Raw genomic sequence first — 23,011 nt, 5'->3', positions numbered from 1 at the left:
TATCTAAAAACCGATAATACAGAAAATTAGGCATATATGTGCATGAACAGATAGGGATTTCTCTGTATTCACTTTGTTACCAATATGTCTTAGATATAAGGTCATAAGTTGAGACATATAACATGTATGTATAAGACACACTACAGATACATCTTCATTCTTGGCAAGATATGCCAAATATTTCCTGTATAAAATAGTATTCACAATTGTTTCCAGAGGTTGCTGCTTGCCTGCTAGTGAGAGACCAGTCATACATCACTCCAGCTTTGACCAGCAACACACTGTTGCAGGCAAAAAAATTCCATAGCATATGAGCAAAGTTTGTTCAGTTTGTAGAGTCTTTGGTAGAAGACACAATTTAAACTGATAGCCTGACCTCCTACAGATTATTTTTTTTGGTTGGTTGGGAAAGTAATTGCAATCATCCAACATCAGCATAAAGAAAAGCTAGCATATATTCTCAAGAAATGTTATTAACACAGGTATCATTACGGTTATATGTAGGGAGAAAATGAAGGTTTTATAATTAATGTCTCACATTTCTTGACTTCACTTAACAGAGCTTTTTCAAGAGGCTATTTGTAGGTGTAGCTGTATCTAATGTTGTAAAATAGATTTTTTTTTTCTTTTTTTTTCCCAGTTGTACAGGAAGACAAATAATCAACTTACTTGTTTTATTTTTCAATATGTAGGTCATGCAGAAACTTTTCAAAACTAAGATTTACAATTTCCAGAGACATCATTCACTAACCTTCCATTGCCTATGGAGTTTTCTCACAGCTTCCTGCAAGCTGTGTTGCTCTTGTTCTGGGAGGATGTCAGTAAGTTCGTCACAAGCTTTCAGAAAGGCATTTAGGACTCTCTGATCCAACTGGTTAAAGAATTCCTGAAGTTGAGGCAGAAAGTGAGAAAGTGAGAAGATGAAGCTGGTTATTGATGTGGTAACCTGAAAACATAAAGTTCCTAACACACACTGTAAGTTTCAAGGTTACTTCTGTTGCATTGAAGAATTTAAATTTGAGTTAAGGAAATAACTATTTCTAGCTATTTAAAGTCCAGTAAATTAAAATATTCTCATCCAGTACACTGATATGGTATTTTAACAAGAATACATTTTAAAGTTATGTGCATAAGTAATGGTTATAATACAGACACAGGTATTAATCTGAAAAAAAGAGCAGTGGATGCATGAGACTGGCAAAATATAGTATTCTAACTCTCAATGATTCTACTGAAAAAACATGCCCTAATTTCTACGGGGTCTTTTCACCTTCTGGTTGCTTACATCCATCAGTAAGAGTCATGATCATTATTCCTTTTCATTTTTCAATCTTAGCATTAGTTTGACCTAATCTGTATAACTTCTACACGTGCAAGAAACTCACGTCGATTTTAGAATTAAGTAGGCTTTTCATTTGTATGTCATGCACTCAAAGATTTCCATGAGGAAGGTCAGAGAATTTACTCACGCTATGTTTTCTGAGAAGTTCTTCAGGATTTCCTTTTTCTTTTAAGCAACAATTGGCAATCTGTATTACTTTCTCCAGTTCTGCTCTAGACTCCTCAAATTTCTTCATCAAACGGCTATTTGCTTCTATGTTTTTTCTCCACTCACCAGCTTTCCTGACCATATTCTGAGTTACAAGCAAAGAAAATGAGCTGGCACTTTCACACTGTTTTTTATTTACTCTCTTGTACCATGATTACAAAACATGCATTTAATTTGTGTCACTCTTTTAAATATATGCTTTTCACCATGCTTCTCCCTCTCCTGCTCCCATTTTCACAATTTTTAATACTTAGGTTTGAGCTAATGTCATCATTCAAAAAAAAAATTAGTAGATATCAAATATAGATGTCTCTGATACCTTCAGAATGCCTCTACCATTTGATTAGTGTGTTTCTTTCCTAAAGCCTGCTTTCATATGTAAAGCACCTGATTTGGCAAAAAGCTTGCCATTTCATTTTTCCTAGTATCAAACTACTTCCTCCTAACGTGACTTGACATGAAGGTGGTTTGAACCATGGATCCAACCACTTCCATGCTACAGGTCTTCTGACCTGGAATAGGTTTGTAAGATTATCACACTAGAAGGTTGGATAAGTAACCAGGAAGAAAACTGCTTAAAAGAAAGACAGCAAATTTTGTAGTTTATTTGCTGAAATCTTGTTTTGCAACCTTAGACACAGCTCTTTCATTATTCTGTGTTTTAGTCTGTTCCAGTGCATTGCACTATTCAGTGGTTACAACTCCATAAAGAAGTAACAAAACTTACCAGGAGAACTGAACAGTTCAGCAGTTTAACCACTGCAAGGCAGTTCCAAAACCGCTTACTATACACACACAGTTCATCATCCTCACTGATTACAAACCCCAGTGTAGTCAGTTTTGATTAGCGAGCTAATCAAATCTGTCATTCTCAACTTAAACATCTTACTAAATCTTTTTAAAGTTTCCTGATAAAAATAAATGCATAATATTACATGAAAAACTTCCAGTTTCCAGTATTTTAACTCTAGGTATGTCACATTTTGTATGGTTATACCATATTTTATAGGTTTATTTTCTAACATAAAAAGAGACAAACCACTATCCAACTTTATAGGAACAGAATAATTAATGTTGAACATGGTAAATTTACCCAGCTACAACTGTATCTGATTTTTCTACTATAAGCTAAACTTAAATAATGATTTCTGTTACAAATCAAACCCCACTTATCTTTAGGTACAACCCACAAATACCATAAAAATTTTGTAATCCACCTCTCAGAGCTCTTTACTGATAGGTCATTTTCTGTAGTTTAAAATTCAGTTTAGATACCTTTATACTGAACAATAATTGCCTGAAAACAAATATAACAGAACCCAATGTCTGGAGATCTGACTCCAAGATAACCATAAAATCATAGAATATACTGACTTGGAAGTGACACACAAGGATTGAGTTCAACTCCTCATTCTGCACAGGACAACCCCAAAAATCACACCATGTGTAATGATTAATTTCATATTAGAGTTGGGCTAGATGGGGGCTGAATAGCCCTGAAAATATCAGTAATAAGTGATAATAACAACATAGAGCTCTACAGGTAAGGGGGAATATAGCCCAAAGCATACATCTTTATATTAACAAATGCAACATATTTGCAACCTTCTAGATTCACAATCCATGACATTTTCTGAGTAAATACAAGGACCAGCAACAGTAGCATGTTCAAGAATTTCCATCTTCCATGTTTTGTGTGAAGAAGGATGTATGGGAATATGGGAGCAAATAATTAGCCAAGACAATAAAGTTAGGAAAAAAAATGACAGTGCAGCCTTTAACAGTAGGATTTCAGATTCCTCATTCCAAAGGAGCCTGAGACATATGAAAGCTCTCTTAAATCCCATCTTCCTCTGTGGTAGGCTCACCTCTGAATAACTGCATGGAGAACATGACTGTCAGACCCCTGACCACTTATCACCTAATACAGTCAAATCCTTAATTAATAACTTGGCACCAGAGAGGAGAGCTATCCAGCATAGTAGCTATAGAGTGACAAAATGGATGGATCATATGAATAAACCTTCAAAAATATGCGCCAAGGTATGATATTATTACCTGAAAAGTAATCTGAACTTGTGTAACTTTCTTCTGAAACGTTGACTGCTGGAAATGCTGTAACACTTCACTGGAAGCCACACACTGCAGGATACTCTGACTGTTTCTCTCAATCAGGGACAAATCTTTCTTGCAGTTTTCTTGGTAAGCTACCAAATCCTGAAATAAAAAAACACATATACACCCTGGCCAGGAACAAAGGAGAGAAAAGTTTGGTAAAATAACAAGGTGTTTTTGACAATAAGAACAAAAGGGATGAGGTCAAAGAACCAATAAGAAACAGACTATACAAAATATTATATGGAATAACACAGACAACACGACTTTCTCTTTGTATGGTAAGTCTGTACCCAAACAGAGCTCTAGCTATTTATAAAAAAAAGGCACAAACAGATACCCAAGCCCTTCAGATAGTTCCAGAGAATGTTGATCAATACATTATTCTGCGATTTAATGTTATAGGATTTCTATATTTATTATATAATTGGAAGCAGGAAGCAGTGAAATCAATAGACATAAGAATGACAGCAGGTTGAGATCTTAACCTTCCTCACCTTCCAAAAAATCTTTCATGTCAGCTTTTGGAATTCAGATTTCATTACAAATCCCATTAAGTAATGAGAAAAAAAGAGAGAAAAAAGAAAACATCCATGAAGTAGCACAGGCTTAAAAAAAATGGTTTAAAAATCCTGCAGTGAGGAAACTATTCTGCCATTGAAGGTGCACTCTATTTCTTAGCACAAATCTTGGTTTACTCTCTGATCAGGCAGAAACCAGCACTCTCCATATAAACGGTATGATTTGGGTTCCTTGCTGGCAAAAATAACTCCAGAAGCAACATGTCTTTTTATTATGACCCTCTGGGGCAGATTAACCTTTGAAAACAGAAGAGAGGAGTGCTCATAGGAGCTGTCCCTTAACCTGCAGTTTGGAAATGTGATTCACCCAGTGTTAATAAACAGAAGATGATTTACTTGGGAAAATAATGGACTGGTTGGATTCAAGGTCACCAGATCATTTTTACTGAAATACAATCAAAGCTTGAAAGCACTGGAAGAGAACAGCCTTCTTGTTGAATTATTGGGCCAATCTCCAGAGTCATTACAGTTTTGAACTAATTTTTACATATAAACAAACACATAAATGAAATTAAATCTCTTTGTTCCATTATTTTTCCCGAGGGGCTCTAAATGGCTTTGAAAGACTTCAGCTTCCTATAAAAAATTCATTTATTTATATTACCTGTCAAATCCAACTCTAATGAAATGTGTACCTCAATTTTAGGAAACTATTTCTAGACTACATACCACACACACACAAGGATAAACACCAATTCCAATGCAAAATCCTTGTATTTTTATTTAACTTTCCAACTGAATTCTGACTAGCTCTGCATTTCTCTGTTTATTGGTCAGGAAGAAAAGTAGTGCACTTCAAAGAAATCACTTTTCCAGACTTCTAAGAAATTTTCATAATTGTCCAAGAAAACCAAGAGAATTTTCCGATCATATTATTTCATCTGCTTAACTAAAAAAAAAATCAATTTTTTTGATACTTCAGTCCAATTTCCACTAGATTAAAAAAAAAAGTCTTATATTTACTTCTTGGATTGAAATCAAGACACTAGGAGGGAACACAAGTTTCAATCTTTGTATATATGCCTAGCTGATTTTAGGATAAGGCTATATTTGTTGCCTGAATATGAAGAAGCATTTGCTTACCTTACTGAGTTGCAATCCAAATTCCTAAGAAAGCTAATTGCAAATACTCAGAGGCAGCAGATCTTGGTAAGATATTTCTGAAACTTACTTGGGCTTTTTGTTTAAGAACAGCTGTGGGTTGTGCTTCAGGGTCCAGGATAGAAATTATTTCATTGACTTTTTCAAGAGATTCATAAAAATGTGTGATTTGTTTCTCCAGTTCTTCCAGTGGAGACAGCAGACGCTGGCATTCATACAGCAGGGCACAGGAATACTCCTTAACCTTTTCACCATTAAAAAAAAAATTGAAAAAGTTGTAAAATTCAATAAATAATAACTTCCTTTGCATGTAGGTTTATATAGTTGCTACCTAGTCTTTTTAAAGATTGATCAATCCTGATCCGGTATTACTTCTTAAAGAACAGAATATTAAATTTAAGAATGGTAATCGTAGCATTTAGGAGAAGTAACATGTTCTCCACGCTGAATCACTCTGTTGTTACAATTATATAGTTGTTCAAATGCATATATGTGAGCATTTATGTACAGGAGCTTACTATTTATTAGTTCAACAGTCAACAACATATGTAGTAGAGAAACTGTTCTGCAACCTTGCTCAGCTGCTCTTTGATCCGTGTCAAAGTTCCCAGCATTTCATTCACTTCCTCTTGGGAAACTTCTTTTGTAACAAGTTGCACTGTTCTTGTAACTGCTTTATACTGAGCTTCCATTGCAGGCAATTTCTGCTTAGTATTCTGAAACAAGTGGTTCAAAAAATATTTCAACAGCAGCATTTATGCATTCATGGGAGATACAAGACTGATAAAAGATACAAATTCTAATTATCAATTATTTTCATCACTGATTTTAAGTGGATACTGAGCCATGTTTCAAATGCATGAGAACTGAGCCAAAGGGTATCAGTCAATTCACCTGAATATCATTTGAAACTACACAGAAAAAAATATCTAGTTGGGCAGTATTTTTGAAATTTACTCTAAAAATGTCACTCATAGAATACAATGATTCATATTAGCTATAGCCAAAACCACACCAAAAAAAAAGTGCCACTGGTAAAAACAAACAAATAAACAAATTAGTAATGGAAATGTATACTAAAATAATTTTATGCTATCAGAGTTAAATAGTTACAAGTTTCTCTCTTATGAACGAGAAAGAAAGAAATGAAAGTAAGATACTTACTTCTAATTCTTGTACAAACATTTTAACATCAAGGAAGGACATTTCTACAGGGGTTGAAAATTTCCTATTGTTTCCATCAATAAAAGCTGTCAAATGAGCAACACCATCCACATATTCTTTCTTCATTTTGTCCAGTTCATCTGCTCGAGCATACTACAAAAATGTAAAGCAAAAAGGAATAATCAAAAAAATAACCACCCCAAATGAGATATCTGGCAATTAAGAAATTACTTAAAGAATTAGCATGTTTTCAGTGCAACTGTTTGCTGAAAAATTATATTCAATGAAATACAATTTAATGGAAACTGATCTGCTGAATTATTTAGATACTAATCATGAGCATTAATTTTGATAGTGATGATACTAAAAAGAACAGCATGCATACAAGTGGTCCGCCTTTTTTAAGGTTTGGATCATGTGGGGAGTGCCAGACTCTCATTTGTTTCTAACCTAGAATCAACAATTCAATTAATTTCTCATTACCTAAAATACCAATTTTGAAAATTCAACCAAGAGAACAGAACATGAAAAGCCTAGAAAAACTGAAGGATAAGGGAAATTTCAGTAACAAAATGCTGGCTGGAAGAAGGGGAAACATAAGTCTTAAGAAGTGGAAAAAGCTGTATGACAGAAATGGTGAAAAGCCAGTGAGAAAAAATATATAGTCAACAAAAGAAAGAAGCTGTATAAGTTGGGGAAGAGGCATTTACATAAGTGAATCACCCTAAATATCATCAGCAAATAAAGCTTGAGAACATTCTAGTCAACTGTCTGGAAAAGTTACAATAAAAGAGAGGCAATCATTATTTCCTTTTCCATTTAACTTGACTGAATACGAAATAGTCATGCCGGTAAGGAAAACAGATCTAGTGCCTTCAAACAGGTGATTTAAAATCACCAGAAGGGGACAATATCATTAGATGCACATTGACTACAGCAAAGATATTTTCTAATGTGTTTATGGAGGTGTGAAATACTCCAGTGTAATTAAGCTCACATCTTCCCTTTGCTTTTTAAAGACCAAATATAGAAACAATAATTCTTTTTTTAACAGTAGAATAGCTTTAATGAGATAAAGGGTAGGTTTTTTCGCTTACTATCAGTGCCTCCTTGTGGGTAAGACAGAAGTAAAGTCTGACTAATCTGGGGAAAACATTTAGTTAATTAACTTACACTGTATCTGCTTATTGTTGCAGTACAATAATTGAATGCAACTTTCATCAAAGAGTAGTTAAAATAATAATTTTCACCATTTTCACTGTTTAGCTTTACAGAGCTTTTACAATAACAATAGCTACTAAAAATCAATCATTTTCTCTGAAGAACAGTAGAGGATATGTAAAAATAACATTCTCTGCATCAAGACAGGTGATCATAGCAAAAAACTATAGTTTATACTAGTTGAAAATGTCAAAAAATAACACGCTGTATAACCAAAAAGATAAATAAAGAGCCCCCAATAAAATTAACTATTGTCAGGGAGTCATTTCTGATTTAAATAATTATGAACAGCTAGACACCTTATTAGGTTGTACTATAGTCCTGTTAGTAGGGCAACCTGTCCTGGCATGGAAATGACAAAGTAAATATTTAAAACTAACAAGGGCAATATCACTAACCTGTTTAACTTGCATGAACAATTCTCTCCATCTTCCATTTAGTAACAGAAGCTGCTGTTTAAGATCTCTGGAAATGGTCTCATCACATGTTTCAATCAGAAAATTACCAGCATCATTCATGGCTGTGTGCTGTTGGATCCAATGAGGTAAGTGTCGGAAGAAATCCTGAAGAAGAAAATGAGAACATCTTTCCACAACCCTTTCAATTAGTCTTTATCTTAAATCACAAAACCAAAATTAATCACCAGCTAATGGCTTGATAAAAACTCTGAACAGTTATCCTCTGAAGCTCTTCACATCAAATATGCCATAATAGAATTTCAATGTCTATGGACATAACCTGTGGAAATAAAAATTACTGCCAGTTTACTTACAGCTCATTTTACTCAGGTGAGTAGTTTCAGTTAAACAAATGGAACTCCTCCTTAAGAATAAGCTCTATAACTAAAAACACTGTTAGGGCTCATCTAATTTCTGTCTTGTGTTGAAACAACATGGGCTGATAGTAACCTGAGCCATATACGGGCTGTAGAGGGGTTCTTCCCCTGTTGTGAACCGCATGCAGCTTCCCAGAAGACTTGTGAAGACTGATTCTTGATCGCTGCTGCCTCCTATCTCAGAGCAGATGAGTGCAGATGTGAAACGAATGGTTCTCACTGATATTTTCCTCCCCTGTCCCAGTGAGACAGCCTAAATAGACTGTATGCATCTTGCAGGCAGATACATGCACATAAACTGGTATAGAAGACAAGGACCAGTTCCCTCCCTTCCTTTTCTCTCTTTAAGAGGATGGGCAATACCTAAGGCAGGCTCTGTGACTCCAGCTATACCAGTAAACATCTCTGTCTCATGATTGTCCACATCTTCTCTGACATGGCTTTGGCTTGTCCCTGCTACCCTCGGTCCTCAGGACTTAGAAAGGGGCAGTGATCCATTTTGCTATCGATCCATAGACTATCGATCTACCCTATAATTTCCAAGACTGTTCATCTGCCAGTGACAGTCCCACACAATCCTTTGCTCAAGGGTGGATGTGAAAAAGTCCTATCCAACCATATTGTCATGCAAAAACAGTTCAGATGCAACTGAAAAGGTCAAATGGATGCATACTGGCCTAATGTCTTGAAGAGAGAACTGACTAGTATACATCCATTTGACTTTTCAGTTGCATCTGAAAACAATGCATAGTGTTTTCAATTCCTAAAGCTGAGACCAGGAGTGTACAGGTGCTCTGCACCGATGTATCGGTGAGTAAGTTTAACCACTTCAGTAAATTGTATCTGCAGTCTGAATCTTCCACTTGCAGTGGAGCAAATACCTTGCTTTGTGCAAAATCTACCCTCTATGAGCACATTCAAAAGAAATTAAGTCTGCTGAATCTGGCACTGGTCAGCCATTCAATGGTCAGGCTTACTAGAGGTCAAGAAGAAAAAAGCACATGGAGTAAATTACTCACATTCTTGCTCCCACACACTTATTCCCACAAAACATTACCTTCCTCAGACTCTGCTGGGGATTCTCTACATTTCAGGACTCAACCTAAAGCATGTGTAAAATTTAAACAAGTTTGGCAGGTATTGGGCTCAATTAAAACAATGCAGTTCTTTTTAAGGAAGTCCTACATGAGATCTACAAGCTCTCTGAAAACTTTTGGATAAAGATGTGTGAGAAAAGTGTGGGAGAGTGCAGTTACAATGAGGTTATTATGGAAAGTGCTTAAGAGGTACTGCAAGTAAACAAAGCAGTTGTAGAAGGAGCAATTTGAAAAATCCAGATCTTTTTTTGCAAGATCTTTGCTACAGGTTCACAGTAATGTTTCTGAAAACAAAAGCCTATGAGAAAGCCAACAGCCCACCTTCTTTTCCAAAAAGAACAGTGGTATTTGCTGGTCTTGAAATGAGAGATAATGAAAAGAAGAAGAAAGCATGACATCATGGTAAAGGGCTACTATGGCCTTTCCCTAGAATAGAATATAGTGGGTTTAAATAATACCAGTAAGGTTTGCAAACGAGAAACTCTGTATCGTATTTGTATCATATCATATACTGATATATTTGTGGATTTACAGAACAAATATTTTGAAATGTTTAAAAATGTTTTCTGCCATATTCCAAACAGTAGTTACCATATTTTACCTGCTTTTCCCGATGGCTGTAAGACTATTAATTGTACAAACCAATATAAGAATTACTTTTGATTCTAATAATCAAATAGTAAAACTGCTAAATTGGAACTAAGTGAATATTATTGTTGTGAAGTGCTAGATCCAACATTAAAGGTACAAGTAACTTCTAAAATATGTATCTCAGTCTATAGGCAGATTATGGTACCACAGTAATCTTTAATAGTTTGGAGCCAATGTAATTTTTAGAAGAAATTAGCACTTTGGGAATAATACCGCATTCACGTCTAAGGTTTTCAACATGGCTTTTTTTAATCAGAATAGTAAGAATTACTTGTTGGATATGTTAGAAATCAGAAGCAAGTGGGTATATATAACATATATATATATATATGTTATATAACAATAAAGTTATAAATCTGATCAGAGAAGCAAATGTTTTGATTTTATTCATATTCATGGAAAGAGTATTTAATTTTAAACACTGCCCAGTTACTCACATAAAACATACACCATTATTTAAGATCACCTTGATCAGGTGAAATCATCCTTCCTGATCAGTAATAACTATTTGTATTCATATTATAGCAGACTATTACTTTTCACAGGTTTATTTTTATTTTAAAAGTGTACTCCATTATTTTACATCAGTTTAAACTAACAAACTTTAACAAAAATTATACTTTTCCTTTATACAGCATGAAATGCTCATTCCTGACCTGATGTCAATTTGTCATTTTACAACGTACAAAACCCCTACTTTTGTGTTAAGAGCAATATATCTGCTATATTGGGATTGAGTGCAAATTTAGCACCTATTAAATGCAGGACTATTCAAGTCAATCTGGGTCATTATTGAAGGTTCACAAATTTAAATCTTAGTGCTTCAGTACTCTACAACAAAAGAAAATAGAAAAAATATCTTTATAATTGCAGGTTCCCAAAACAACTTGTCTAAAGATTTTTAAAATGCCGGGGAAATAGGTAAGGAAAAATTACTTACCCATCAAACATAACAATACATATTAATATTATTGCAAGGCAATGAATGTTGAAATCTGTCATCTACATGGTAGAAAAACCAGTGGAAAAAATAATTTTCTTCAAGTGTCTTTATAGGTAGGCCATGACTATGCACTTCAGTGTTAAGAGCTGTATTTGCCTTTAAGTGAATCATGTAACATTCTTCTGTAATGTAATATCAATATCTCTGAGCAATATTGCTGCCCTATATTCATGTCAAAGATGACTCTAACCATGTTATCACAGATGATGCTTTCCTTCATTGTGTGTATCTACGTAGATCCCATACAAGCAAACATTGACATACCTATGATGAATGAAGACAGTATAGAAAATCTGAAAAAATCTCTTGCTCTTGCATGACATTTCACAAAACAAGCTAAGCAAATGCAAAAACACATCCCACTTCCTAATTTACAAAATAACCAGATACATATGCTATTAGTGCATACCTTTTTAGAATGTTCAGGTTGATTCAGCATTTTTTCAGCATCTTCCAGCCAAGCTTGCAGACCTGCCACAGTGCTGCTGTATCTGTCCCAATTAGCAATTACTTCTTCCAACATGCTTCTTACACTTCTCACCTCTACTGAGAGGTTCCTCCACTGAGCTGTCGTATCACTCATGAATTTCATCACATTCTCAACTTCTTCCACTGAGATACAGGGAAGACATTGATTATTTTGGTTATTATTATTTCTGTAAAGCTTAACTTCATGTTATGATTGCCCATTCTCATCAGAGAATTATATTTTATTGTAACTTCTGATTTAGTAGGCTTTTATATACTTATGTTCACTTCACAGCCCAATTTTAGTGCAAAACCATGACTGAGAAATTAAACCTGTGAATTAAAGACTGTGAAAAGTACATAAAATGAATGCTAAATTAAAACAGGCACACTACATATTCCGTGTGGTGTTCATTTCAAATCCACAAGAAAATAAATCAGGGGATAAACTTACCTTAAAGAGGCATAAAATAAGAGATGTATTATACAAAAATGCATATTATATCTGCATTGAAAAGTATGGAATGAGATTCTGATCATTTTTCCATTAACTTTGAAATTAAACTGCTAGTGATTTTTGCCATTTAATTTTTAATATTTTCCACATTGCAATAAAGAAACAAGTGTGTCCTCATTCCAGAAGAAAAAAAACAGAGAAGAAAAAGTACCAAGGAAATGCTGAGACTTCATAAAATACACAGAATATAGATATTTTAAACGGTTTTTAGATAAGGTGCCCTTTAATTTCCACTGCTATTGCTGAATTCATATATGTGAGAACTTGTCCTTTAGAAAGCAATTTGTTATTGGATTTTATTAATAGCACTGAATAAATCTGTGACTCTTATTCTTTGTAAGAATATCTTGTAAAAAATATTTACTTTTGTAAAATTTGGGTATCACTATCAACTTAAATTTCTCAACAAACAAATGTATCCATTTTCTGTCCCCTTTAGAAGCTGCAGCAATCCTCCACAGACATTACTGTCAGCAGAGATTAAAGTGACCCTGTGTCTGTAATTATCTAGGTCAAATATTGCCCTCAAATTCTCAATGAACCCAGCAATGTTCAGGAATGACACAAGGCAGCTGTTGAATCAGCTACACATTTTTATCATGTATATCCATACTTCAACTACCATTTGAGTTCCTCTTATAGGTTTTCAAAGTTAATGAAGAACCTTCAATACATCAAAGGATAATTTTGCAACTATAATGATACTGGGATCAACTCTCTATTTGTCTTTTTCTAGTAAATGAAGTCAAGCCAGGGAACATTTCCAGGCACCAGAACATGATTTTCCCTACTCCTAATTTGGTCTCTGACACACTTTTGGCCCAAATCAACAACACTGAAACAATCCAAAAGTTAGCATGGATGATAGACTTCTCCTATGAGGAACTCAGAACACGATCACCCTCTGGAGATTCAGAAATCTGCAGGAGGAAATCTAACAGCAGGAGGGCAGACTGCTCTGGACCAGGTGACACGTTATAGAATATGTGAAATTGCTACCAGAGGCTGTAGCCTCTGGTGCATGGACGAAACAAGTATTAGGAGACCTTTTTAGAGGACACTTACACCTAAAGAGATTAAAATGCTGTTGCAGTGACAAAAGAAATATAGACATTTACCTGAGCCATTTGCTTTGGCATACATTTCAGCTGCTCTTTTCAAGATCTGGTAAGTAACTTCATACTGCTCAAAGAACTTACTATTTTCAATAACAGACTGAAAAGAAAAAAAATACAACAGACAAAATAAAGGTAGGTATTAAGAATAAGGATAATTTCCATGAAATTACATCAGGATAATGATGACAACTTTTAACTTCTTTATTTCTCCATTCATCTTTTCATCACTATAAAATAATATTTAAATTATCATAATTATAAAATAGTATACAAATTTCACCTTGTCAAATTAATGCTACAGCAGAGTATATTGTTACAAATACAGATTTATTTACTTTCCACACAGAAAGTAAAGGCTTCTTAGGCTGCTAATTGCTGACTTGCTGAAACTCACCAGCATGTGGTAGCTAGAATGCGCAGAAACTGAGTAATTAACTTACAAGTTATACAATGAGAACTGTTTTATTCTGAAATGTAAGTGGAATAATTTTAATAGAAGAAAAAATTTCCTTCATATAGGTCACCACAAAAATCAAACCCAGTTAAAGTTTAAAAACTGTTCTTGTATTAAGCCTTTGCAGAAAGACGGGTTACACTTTAAAAGATAAAAAACATTTGCCTTATCCTTCAGTTTTTCTTTACCTCCTTTGCAACTGGCAAAAATAAGATTATGGAAACCCTGCACAAAGAGATGCTGTTTGTCCAAAGCGTGACACAGTGTTTTTCCTTTCTGAGTAATGGTTTAGCTGTGTAATGTGTTATAGTGTGATGAATAAATTATCTGAAAAAATTTTGGTCAAAAAGTTATGCCTATGATATTTATGCCTCTCTATTCCTCATGGCAAATGACACTGACCTTTTTTAACGTCTTTCAGAAATGTTAATTTAAGTGCAACATATAATTACAGCTCTGTATTATGCAAGCATATTGTATCTTGTATTACCACTGTTACAAAAGGGAGAGAAAGGTTGAGTTTGGAATGGTTTGTAGTTTATACTACATCCCAAGCCTCCTCATCTGCAGATTACAAAATTAAGGAATGTATCTATATATATCTTGTATATATCTATACAAGCTTTGGAATGCCAGAATAGGCAAAAATAGACCAATGTGACTGGCAAAACCAGGTTTCAAATGAAGTTAAAAGTTCAATGAATTTTGAAGAGGACAATTAGATTTTGTGTGTTCATGAACCCATATTATATAACATAAAAAATGTTTTAAAAAATAATTTGCCAGCCAGCATATATCTAAAAGTCTTCTATTTTAAAACCTTTGACAGTTACTATGTCAATTATCACAGTTATCTAGTATGTGTTTATAACCAAGGAAACTAGAAGTCAAGAACAGTCAGAATTTTTCTCTGCTCTCCTGTTAAAACAAAATCTGCCATGTATAAAGAACTACATACTTTACCACGAACTATGTGATAAACTCCTGACTTTCACTTTTGTCAAACCCACACAAGACATTTTAAACTGAATTAAAAACTCCTAGACTTCATGCAAGTAAAAATGATTCATATAACACTGACCTCAAGAGCTACTGGAAATATTTTCAAAAATTAAATATAGATGTTTTTACTGATTAATATTGTCTCCCATCTGACAAGAATCCTTGAAGAAAATAAACAGCTTTCCCAATAGAAAAGTGCTCAGACAGCAATGTCAAAACACAGTTCTGTGGGTTAAAATCCATGGATAACTCTACCTAGTATCTCCATTACAGCTGAGACTTTAATACAGTATATTCTTCAGGCTGATGGTGTACAATCTGTGCTGACCTTTACTTCTGGTATATGACAGATGGGTGAAAAGAAGATAAGATGAAGTAACAAACACCACTTTTATTTTTAAGATAGAGTACATAAATATTTTCCAGGCATATGTTCTACTCAGATCCTAATTACGCATGTTCCTAGAATGCTGACATTCCTCAGTCTGCTTTGGCAGACAAACAGACTTACATTTTTATCTCCTACTAATATAGTCACTGACTATAAGGTACTGAATACAGCTTTCCTACATAAGACTCCTAATCTACTGAAAGAATTACACTTGGCTCTTGGTCCTAGAAAAACGGTGCCAGGTAAGCCAAAGCAAATGAATTCTCTTTCCATCATTGGACATATTGAAGGACCCAGATATCAAGGCCATCAAGAATGAAAATGAGATATATTTATCTTCCTGTCCCTATTTTCTCATTTTGATGTTATGTGGTTTCAAAAACGATACTAGGAAGCATTTTCTTTCCCTAATGACCACCTCAGCATTAGTGGTTTGAATCACAAGAATAATTGTGGCAACTGCAAATTAATATACATATTAACAACTTGATGTTCATTTTAAAGCAAAAAAATAAGAAAGTGACATAAAAAAACAATCCAAAAGTCAAGCTATCCATTTTCTTATTATATCCCTTGTCACTTTTGTAGTTTTTTTTGACAGTCTTACAGAATAAACAAATGGACTGTAAGTCCTAGGTATTGCACATCACTCTAGCAGACTAAGTTATTTCAAGGAATATCTGAATTTTGCAAAGATTGCCTAAAAAAAAGGGTAAATCAACTCCTGAATTTTTATTTGTCCCTAACTACTAAAGTTTAAACACAGAAATTCCTCCTGTGTAGAGGAACTTCACTGAGTTTGAAGTTCCCTTCCAAAGCAGTGGGGGCATCGATAATTTTCTCTACACATTGACCTGGCTCTGAATGGTTCTATAACTGTATGAATTCTTTCTAGACTTAATTTTCCCATGCAATTTTCACTGTATGGATTAGATAGAAGGGAAAAAAGTATTTAGACCAGCCCTGCTTTTGAAAGAATCCCTCACATCCTAACATGGAAGTGCAGCAGTAGTATCTTTCTACCTACCACTTGGCACTGCACATGTGAATTTAAAAAGATACAGCAGCATAAGACTGAGAGAAAACAACTTATCAATTAACTCCTGTAAGTCAATAGTTTCTGTTTCTTAACATGGTATATGGCTGGAGCAATCTCTTTCCAGAACAGAAACAAATTAATGGGTTTAATATACTAATGCTGAGTAGAACAAAAAAAAAAATCATTCTTTAAAAGAATAAAATGACTCCCCTATTGGTACAGTATATTGAACAAGTACACAGAGGTACACAGAATAACATCTTTTTTTAAATTCATTTGGAAGACTTTAAAAAAAAAGTACTGTACGGGAATGCATGCCAAAAACCTACTCTATTTCCTTAACTGTGTGTAGTCACTATAAAGTACATCTTTGCAGTGGTAAAAGAAGATGAAATTAAGTTCTTTGGAACTGCTATATAAAGTAAGTAAAATTCTAGGATTTGGAACCTCAAGATGTGCTTGTTAAATTAATCATCAAACAGTTAGCACTTGGGACATTGTTTCTCTTTCTTAAGAAATGGTGCAAAGAGAATAATTTTAATTTTTAGTCTTTTGACTAAAGTTCCTCCATGGGGAAGACAGATTCACCTCTGAAAACATATTCCATAGGAATACAATCATAAAGTTGATGGTTGGCAAATCTTATTTCTGTTTGTGTTCTTTTATTCATTTCTAGAAAACTTAAATATTAATATTTCAAAAATAACTATAAAAAGACAACAACCCCAACTTACGATATAATTTTGAAGAAGCAGTTCCACAGACTCTCGCCTTCCATATTTGATAATCCATGATTTTAACTTTGATTCTGCAAGGACTAAGAGTGACAGTAGACGGTACTTCAGTTCCAGAAACTCCATTTTCAACAGATGGAGCTCAGATGAGGAGACAACAAAATTAAACCTATAAAACAAATCACACTGTAGTAAAACAGAGCAATATTCATTTTTGCAGGAGAGACTGAAAGCTTTAGTTACAGTTCCAATATTTTTCTAATCTTTCACCTTATTCAGAGTCTACAAACACTGAATTATGTATGATGATATTCTGATGACTGCTCTTGAACAACAAATTAATTATAATTCTGTTTATTCATAGAAATCATTGGTTTACATCTGTTACTAAGTTTTGCAGAGTAATTTTAATTTTTTTTTCACATGCATCCTGGCTGTTGTTATATAACACTTCTTCCAGGGACAAGCAATAACAGAATCAATAGAGAGTCAAAGTATTCCCATCCAAAATTCAAAGCTTGTTTTGATTTTCATCAATCTTTAAAGCATAATGTTTTTCAGTATATATTTATATATATTCTAGGAGGTTTTTCTATCCATCTCAGTTAGTCACTGAGAAACATAACCAGACTGTAATTTCCACATCAACAGATTAAAAAGCGAACAGGCTCCTCTTCATGCACAGAAGCTTTTAATTTCAGATTGAAAGCCTTACCTGTCTGCCATATCCTCTAACTGGTCAGGTGGAACAGGCACTCCATTAACAGACCTGGTCCTGTGGATCTCATGGAATGCTTTTTTGTGACCATCTATGTTTTTCAGCAGATCCTGATTTGATTTTAAGAAAGAGAGAGAAATTGAGGGGGGGAGGTAGAAAAAAGGCTCACAGTAGGCTATCTAACTAATAAGCACAATTTTAAGCCTTCACTGATGACTCAGTGTAGTTAACTATTTGATCATGCTCGCACATTTGCATGCAAGGTTATGCATATCACAAAAGCATTTACATCAACTTGAACATTTACACAGGGAACCTCCTTATGTGAAGCTCTGTTACAGCTACATTAAACAATTATGGAAGATTTTAAAACAGAGGATGCACTGCAAAGGTTTAACAAACTCTTAACTGTATTAAATAATCCCCAAAATGCAGTCTGCTAATAAGCTCACATCACAACAGCATAATCTTGCTAAATTTCTCTTTACATCTTTCCAACAGATACTAACCTTTAGTAAGTATAGATTAAAATTTTCAGTAACTAATCTACTCCTCTATATATAGGCAGAAGATCTCTAGCTTCTTACATAAGTACATGTTCAATATTTAGTAAACTTTTCACTCTCTCACCATCAAAAGATTTCAGGATTTCTCTCTCAATATTGCACGAACAAATGCAGAATGTGGTACGCGACCTGTATTCCTGCAATATGAATTGTACCAGCGAAAACCTTACAGCAGAGCACACTTCAACTGTAACTAAGCAACACCGCTTCAAACGGCTTCCTGGAGATTACATATTAAAATGAATGACTGGCAGCACTCTTTGAAGAGATACTGTTAACAATAACACGTCAAGTCCCCAGTGAGCGGCTGAGAGGAATAGAATGGTGGGTATTTTACTGCATACGGACAGCTGCTGGCACAAAGTGCTCAGAAGCCTGCTAGCAAAGGAGATAATACAAGGTTCCCCTTTTCTCACCTGAGAACAAAATGCAGGCTTCTATATTGATCATACATGTCTATTTACTGCTCTGTGCCAAGGAAGTGCTTCTCCCCAGCCAACATCCAGTGTTTGCACAAGAGGAATCAATGGTAATTCTCTAGCTCAGCTCACCAAATGGCCCCACTATCACCATCAACCTGCCTGCATTTTCATTGTTTTCCACTTCAGCCAACACCTTGTTGTGAAGAGAAATTAACTAGTCATTCTCAGATGCAAGTGATGTGCTGATTTTACCACGGTGAAAACTCCTTTGACTAATATAGTTTCACATAAAGGAAAGACTTGAAACAAATATCTCAGCTGCATTTGAGACCTTGCCATCCCCCTAACATGCATCCCCCCTAACAACCAATCCAGCATCATCCAGAAGCCCATGAAAAATATACAGTGTTCTCATAAAATGAAATTCTGCTCTGTAAAATGACCCTCAACAAGCATAGACATTGACCTTGATTTCTGGATTGCTGTTGCAATATCAACTAAAATAAACTGAAGTGCTTGCCTGATTCCAAGAGGTTAGTCCAAATAAGCTGGTACGTTTTGTACTAAGTTCAAAATGGCCATAGGCTGTAAAGTTCACTAAAATAACCCATTGTCAGATGAAACAAAGATAAAGAGATGATGTCATCTGAACAAAACCATAACAAACAAACAAACCTCAAGGAAACAAGGAAACAAAGACTGAAAAAAATACACTAATGCATTTCTGGTACCATCCAATAGCACATTAGGATTCATCAATTCAAATCTGAGCAACAAAACAAACTCCAGGAGCAGATATAATTACACATGCTTCTCTTTTTCTATCCTTTTTCTATCCTACTCTCATGGGAAAACTCCCCTGGCACAGATTAACCTAAATCAAAGTTTATTTGTTGACACAAAAATTCCTCACCACAGCATTTCTGATGCAAATAAAACACAGCTTAGGATACACTCTTTTGTCATTCTTATGAGTGTATCAAAGGAGGTCTATAGTGTTCACATTCTAAGAACAAAAGAGCGTTTGACATGTTATTTTTAAAACAAATGCCAAATCCTATGAATCCCTAAACAGTTGATGTTAATAACAAAGCTAGTGAAATTCAACATTATGAGAGACTAGACCCTGAAAAAACCTGTATCTTCCTCATAGATTTTAATATTGTTTAACTTTATTAGCTATTTCTAAAGTTAGAAGAGTTGAAATTGTTCTAATAAAAAGTAATCACATGACCATGAAACTTCTTCGCTTCTCATTATACGACATTACTTTTTGATACAAAACCCCCATCCATATCCTAAACAGAAAAAATAACAGATTTACAATCAAATTTTAAAATAGTAGTGACAGAGAAAAAAAAGAGATGTAAAACAATACAGCCTTACTGCCTCAAGTACTGCATTTCTCTACACCATTTCTTCCCTTTCATTTACTGGTTCAGTTTCTTTCATCATGTCACCAATGTATTTTTTCACCAATATATTTTACTCATACATATTACATAAACGCAGACAAACTTCACAGTTTTGATTTTAAATGAGAACTTGGACTCAGCAAAGAATAATGGTACAGCTATTTAAATTCATCTGGAAAAGTTTCCTGTTTACCACAGCATGCTATCTGCCATCACAGATGGCTATCATGCTATCTGTCATCACAACCCTATGAAAATACATTTTATTCTAATTGTCTCTCCTCCATGCATATCCCCTGCAGTGATATCAACACAGTTAGTAGGTTTTCTCCCTCTTTCCTGTTTCACCCAGTAAGTTCTTACTGGTTGAACAATGCACCCAACTTATGAGCTCCCTTCAGAATTTTACATAGAAATTAAAATATTAATATCTGGTATCTTTCAGATAAAGGAAGCAGGAACATTCAAAAGCAATTTTGAATATTGCTTTTAAGATACAGGGATATCATGGTTCAGGTCATCACGACAAGACACGTGGTTTTAGCCACCATTAGGATGACACAACCCACAGAAACTAGAAATAACCTTTGTATAGTATGGATCATTTACAGCTGTGGAAATAATGAAGTGCAACGCACAGAATGAATGCATGTACATCTACCTTATGTTGTTCAAGCTTCCTGTGTATTGTATTTGCTGTTTCCTCATGAGCTTGTTGAACAGTCACTTCTTCCCTCAGAGCAGCCTCTGCTCTATAGAGCCAAGCACCTATGGTGCCCAAAGGTGCAGGAAGAGATTTATCAAGGTATATGTGCCAATCAAGCAGCTAGGAAATAAAAGTAAAAGGATTGAAATTACTTCCTTGCTAAATTATACAAAACGTACATTGATGAAAATCGGACTTTATACTGTAAGACCAAAACCCCACATAACAGAGTATGTTTGAGACATAAAACCAGATACACTACTCCACATGAGTTTGGAAATTATAACATTCTCACAGGCAACAAGATCTCTGTAAGGATTTGTTGATTCACGTATTTCCCTTTCAGAATGGGAAATGGAGTTACAGAATGACCACAAATAAACTGGAACAACTAACAACAAGCTAAAGATCTGGAATTTCAACAGTTAACAGGTTCAGTAAGGGATGCAAGACCTTAGTCCAGCAATGTAATTTAATTCGTGTTCCTGAATAAAATATTTTTATCTCTATTTTGAACATATTTTATATATGTAAGGTGCAAATGAATCTCAAAGGACTGTGGAGGCGAGAATATGGCAGTAAAATACAGTGTCTTATTGGCAATCCCAGTTATGGGAGTGAAAACATAATGCAAATTATGTGAGAACTCCAGAATATTTTTAAACAGATCCTCTGTTAAACATATGACATAAAAAATACATATATATACTATCAATATGCACTAGTAATAATGATTTAATAACTTCTTATTTGGGACAAATAATATAACTTGCTAGGGATTTTCATTAAATTGTACAAAATTACTATCACAAATACTAATACTAATTTATTACTTTGCAAACAGGTAAAAAATAGAATTAAAGTCTCATTTATTCATAAAGTATTCAGTACTACACAGAAAGTTTTTTTAGTTACATTAAAAAAATGTTATATTAGAATTTCTCAAATAACTAGCAATTTGCACTAGAACACTGGGGTTTGGAAGGGGCATTGTGCATGCTTTTCTTTTTATCTACGTTTTGAACTTCATTAAGCAGGGTTAACACTTTTTCATTAAAGGGAAACCCCAAAGTATAGTCCTTTTCTTAAAGTTTATATTCCATCTTTGAGCAATATTGAAGATGGTAGTGCAGTTAATATTCTCAAAACAAATGCAAAATAATACAGCAGTGTTAGAAATTTAGTCCACTTTTAGGTTTCCAATGCCTAATAAAATCAATAGTAAAGGATGTCTAAACGATTTTAAATTCTCATCCTTCATTTAATAAAAAAATACATAGCATAACAATTTTCAACTTACCCTGGAAGAAACTCTTTCCCATGCTTGCTTCACCATAGCTTGATCGAGTGATAATTTACCATCTTTCCTTAATGACTGGGTTGCAAGTTCAATCTGTTTCCTTTTTACCTCATATTGTACTTTGAAATGCTTAAATGACTGCAAAGAGAAAATCACATCAATGTAATACAGAGTCAAAAGTGTTAAATTCTTCAACATTTATGGAGGACTACAACCTATGACAATTTCGTACTGATAGAAGTCCTAATCCTTCACGAAGAGGGGTAGCACTAAACTTCCACACTTACTTGTATATTTATTACTTATATATAGGTAGGACTTTTGTATTTCCCTTCAGTTATCAGATGCCTGAACTCTATATGAAATGAAATAATAACCTAGTTTATCTGACTGGCAAATAAAATTAATGTTACTTAGGACAATGGCTGCTTTCAGGAGAAAATTTAGGCCAAAATTTGTATTGCTGACTTAGACATTAACCTTTGAGAGATGGGATAAAAACAAAGCTCTAAGCCCTGTCCTTTCCACCTGTCACTTCATCCAGACTTCAGACATACCTCCTATCTGAGCTAAATCATGCAGGATCTGGAAGGATGGCACAGACACATGCTCACTTCTAACTAGGACAGTTCTTCTTCACACTGCTAGGAAAAGCTCTGTGTTAGGCAAACCATCTGTGCACTGTCCTACGTAGCAAAGCTGATTCTGACATTATAATTCCTCCACCAATAAAGGCAAGACAGTTTGTGTCCTTATTTCTTTAAACAACAATATATTGACTCACATATATACAGATTGCATAAAATACTGCAGTACTTTTACACATAATAATGTCAATAATTTC

The 23,011-nt window shown here is 34.4% G+C and overlaps 1 protein-coding gene across 21 annotated transcripts in view; it reads right to left on the bottom strand.

Annotated features, from left to right (window-relative positions):
- Positions 1-23,011, bottom strand: part of SYNE1 (spectrin repeat containing nuclear envelope protein 1) — a 306,594-nt gene that overhangs the window by 202,050 nt on the left and 81,533 nt on the right. For 18 of the 21 annotated variants that reach the window (XM_039385717.1, XM_039385719.1, XM_039385731.1 and 15 more), the window contains 13 exons: positions 22,168-22,305; positions 20,823-20,987; positions 17,756-17,868; positions 17,041-17,209; positions 13,421-13,517; positions 11,727-11,929; positions 8,130-8,294; positions 6,511-6,663; positions 5,919-6,062; positions 5,417-5,590; positions 3,608-3,766; positions 1,470-1,634; positions 752-886 (listed from right to left, as the gene is read on the bottom strand). In XM_039385717.1, coding sequence (XP_039241651.1) covers positions 752-886; positions 1,470-1,634; positions 3,608-3,766; positions 5,417-5,590; positions 5,919-6,062; positions 6,511-6,663; positions 8,130-8,294; positions 11,727-11,929; positions 13,421-13,517; positions 17,041-17,209; positions 17,756-17,868; positions 20,823-20,987; positions 22,168-22,305 — 1,980 coding nt within the window. Of the gene's footprint in view, positions 1-751; positions 887-1,469; positions 1,635-3,607; positions 3,767-5,416; positions 5,591-5,918; positions 6,063-6,510; positions 6,664-8,129; positions 8,295-11,726; positions 11,930-13,420; positions 13,518-17,040; positions 17,210-17,755; positions 17,869-18,267; positions 18,348-18,388; positions 18,506-20,822; positions 20,988-22,167; positions 22,306-23,011 lie in introns of those variants that run through there. The other 3 variants (XM_039385726.1, XM_039385729.1, XM_039385730.1) reach the window with 3 other exon arrangements.

The sequence above is a fragment of the Pipra filicauda genome, unplaced genomic scaffold (genome assembly GCF_003945595.2).
Source record: "Pipra filicauda isolate LSUMZ 115617 unplaced genomic scaffold, ASM394559v2 scaffold42_size3861933_pilon, whole genome shotgun sequence".
NCBI classification, from domain to species: Eukaryota; Metazoa; Chordata; class Aves; order Passeriformes; family Pipridae; genus Pipra; species Pipra filicauda.
This window is presented reverse-complemented; position numbering and strand designations above follow the sequence as displayed.